General features: G+C 59.0%; 1 protein-coding gene across 1 annotated transcript in view; it reads right to left on the bottom strand.

Annotated features, from left to right (window-relative positions):
• The window catches only part of CHD5 (chromodomain helicase DNA binding protein 5), a 54,210-nt gene that overhangs the window by 43,684 nt on the left and 7,340 nt on the right, over window positions 1-3,186 (bottom strand). The window contains exon 4 of the mRNA XM_024756124.1: window positions 666-845. Coding sequence (XP_024611892.1) covers window positions 666-845 — 180 coding nt within the window. The remainder of the gene's footprint in view (window positions 1-665; window positions 846-3,186) is intronic.

Here is a 3,186-nt window from a genome sequence, read left to right as displayed (position 1 = left end):
CCTACCCTTGGCCCCTCCCCCCACCCCCGCCCCCTGCAAGGAGCGGCCTTGACATTCCAGGGGCCACATCATGCCCCACTTTCACCAGGAAGAGGCTTCTCCCCAGGGGAGAGCTGCAGGCCCATCGCTATAGCTTCCATGACTCTCGCTCCCTGGGACACTCTCCTGGGTGCCCACGTGGGATGAATTTCGGAACACGTGCTAAGGCCCCCTTCCACCATAAGCGGAGCTGTCCAGCCACTTCTTCTTGGCGAAAGCTCCATTTGTTTTATTCTCCCAAACTGCTCCGACCAAGAGGTTCCTGACACCAAACTTGAGTTCAGACCATCGCTCTCCTCAGGAACGGCTGACCGCTCGAGCTGGGCAAACAGCGGACAATACATCTGCAAGAGGCCACACGACTTCCTCCCCAAACTCCTGAGTGCCGTCCACTGTTATTTCTAACGTGTCTCCGAGACCTGTGGCTACAGTATTTCTCACAAAGTTGTGTCCAACCTTCCTGCGCGTGCACTCACACACACACACCCATCTGCCCCGACGGCCCTTCGTGGGAAAGGATGCTCTGGTCCTTTGCCCACAGGGGCTCCCCGGTCAGAGGGCAGGGAGCTGACAGCAGGAGGCTCAGCTCGTCCAAGCAGGATCCCCCAGCCAGGCATCAGGGTTACCTTGAGGCATCCGTCATCGTTGTCGTCCTCGTCGTCATCTTTCTTTTTTCGCTTGGCTTTTTTCTCCTTCTTGTCCTTGAGTTTTTTCTTCTTCTTTTTATTTGGGGAGTAGTCGCTGCCCTCACTGTCCGACTTCTCTTCCAGATCCTCTTCATTTTCCGACAGCTCATCATTGCTCCCCTGGAAGAGAAAGGTGGACGGTGAGAACAACAGGGACCCAAAGAAAATGCAGAGTCCCAGGCAGCAGCACTGCCCTGAGAGCAGCCTCCTGGCAGAGTCTCACCCACCAGACCACTAAATCCCAGACAGAGGGGCTGCCCTGAGCCAGCACGGGGTAAGGGTCTCGCCCCCAATGACTGGTTGGTGACAAATGGTGCTGTGCAGGTGAGTCGAGGCCTCGGGTGAAGACACACGCCCCCACCAGGCAAGCTCAGTGCAGCCCGCTTAGACGGCCCTGTTTCAGGTTTCTATGGGCTTTGGGACTGTAACGCGTGTCAGCGATGGCACTCGGACCCTGGCGCTCGTAGAGAGGATATCATGCCCAGAGCCAAAAACCGAAACGCTGTCCACGCTGGAGAAGAGCCCCCAACTTCCGCCCCGGCTCCCAGATCCTCTCCTCTCTGTTCATCTTTGCATCCTATGGAGTCGTGCGTGTGAAGTGAAACCTGTGATTAACACAGAGCGCACATCCCAGTTCCATCTGCCTGTGCGCTCTCCGGACGCTGCTAAAGCACAAGCCCACCTTCCCCACCGCCCGAACCCTGGCTGCTTCATCTCAATATGAGACAAAGTAATTTAGGCAGCTCTTAAGCTTGGTTTCCTCGATTCAGTTTCCATCCATACAGGCAGAAAATGGCCCATTTATATGGAGATAAGGGTGTTTACAGACAGAGCATCCCCATCAGAAAGGCACTGCCCCTGCGAGAAAGCTGAGAAAGCTGTGTATTCGGGGCTTTTCAAGAGGCAAGCAGGCTGACTAGGCCCCTCCCGGCCTGGGTCTGCAGGAGAGGCCAGGCACGGATGCTCCAATGGAGATGACACTTGGCATCTTCGTGCTGGCGGCTTAGAGGCGGCAAAGAGAGGCACGGAAGAGACGAAGAAAGAACTGGAGAAATGAAGGATGTGAGCTCCGGAAGGAGCAATGAGGGAGGGAGGCAAAAGAGGAGGTGGAGAGGGAGGAGAAAGGCGGGGAGGAGGGAGAGGAAGGAAGGGGGGAGGGGAGGGAGCAGATGCAGAGAAGGAGGGCAGCAAGGGCAGTGGGTCTGTCTTGGGAGGCCCCCCGCCCACTCTGCCCTTTCCAGCCGCAACGTGGAGTTGAGAGTCTCTTCCCAGGAGGAAGACTCTTCCTGAGACACAGCTGGGAAAGGACCCACCCGTGGGGTCCCTGCACTTCCTGACTCTCCTGCTGCTCGGCTCCCAAGCCTTCTATGCCCGTTAAGCCGCTGAGTCAGTGTGCTGGCTGGTGGCTGGCAGGCAGCAGAGCCTCTGGGCCTTCCCGGAATACTGACTCGGTCGGCCACACCGGGCGGGCTCCAGGGGCAGTGTGCCGGTCCTGGCTGCTGCCAGAGCCTGCCCAGGGCAGGACAGCCTTGCACGCGATCCCATTCCCAGGGCTCATGGCCACAGCTCCCAGCCCTGCCTCGGTCCTCTGGGGAGGCAGGGGTCAGACAGGGATGTCCATTTCCCCCGAAGATGTAGAGTTTGGCCAGCTTGGAAAGAGCACCCTTCGATAGACCTGAGAGACAGGCTCTATCCCAGCCACACCCCCGCACAGGTAAGGATGGGAGGAGGAAAGTGTCACAAGCTTCAGCACCGCGGACAGAGGCTGTGGGGCCCGCCGAGGGAGGGCCGTGGGGCTGGCCCTCAGCTGCCCTGGGGACCCCGCGAACCAGAGCAGGGAAGAGACAGGAGGACCCATGGTGGGTCCGGGGGCTCCCTGCGGAGGCTGCAGGACAGAGACTGTCTCGGAGCTCTGACTCTTGCTAGTCCGGAATTGGGCAAAAAGTCACTGCAGCATCCTGACCTCGGCCTCCTTGTCTGTGAAATGGGGGTGCCATACAGGGCAGTAAGAGGAACAAAGGAGATCACGTGAGAGAGAAGGCCTTAAGCATTTTGAAGTAGGAGAGTCCCAAGTACCCATGATGCCCCCAACTCTGCTCGGAAGCTGAAGATGCAGCCAGGACCACAAACCGGAGGACGCAACGTGCCTCACCCCACCTCGTTTCTGCAAATCGGGGCTGGACTGAAGCCAAGTGCATGGACAGTGCCTGCAGCTGGGCAACAATTACAGGGCAGACGGGCAACAGGACGCCAACAGAAGGGGCTGTGTGACCGCACCTGAGGGGGAGGTGCCCTGAGTATCTGCTAGGGAGCCTGCACACCACATCCCAAGTGCAGAGAGGTGGAGAGTGGCCCGCACAGCTCTGAACGCAGGGCCCAGAGGGAGCTGGAGGTATCCAGGGAGGGAGGGAGGGAGGGAGGAGGGGAAGGGGCCTCCAGCTGACGCCCTGTCAGTGTGTGC

The sequence above is a fragment of the Neophocaena asiaeorientalis genome, unplaced genomic scaffold (genome assembly GCF_003031525.2).
Source record: "Neophocaena asiaeorientalis asiaeorientalis breed wild unplaced genomic scaffold, Neophocaena_asiaeorientalis_V1.1 scaffold1247, whole genome shotgun sequence".
NCBI classification, from domain to species: domain Eukaryota; kingdom Metazoa; phylum Chordata; class Mammalia; order Artiodactyla; family Phocoenidae; genus Neophocaena; species Neophocaena asiaeorientalis.
The sequence above is the reverse complement of the archived record's forward strand: the minus strand, read 5'-3'. Positions and strand labels throughout refer to the sequence as shown.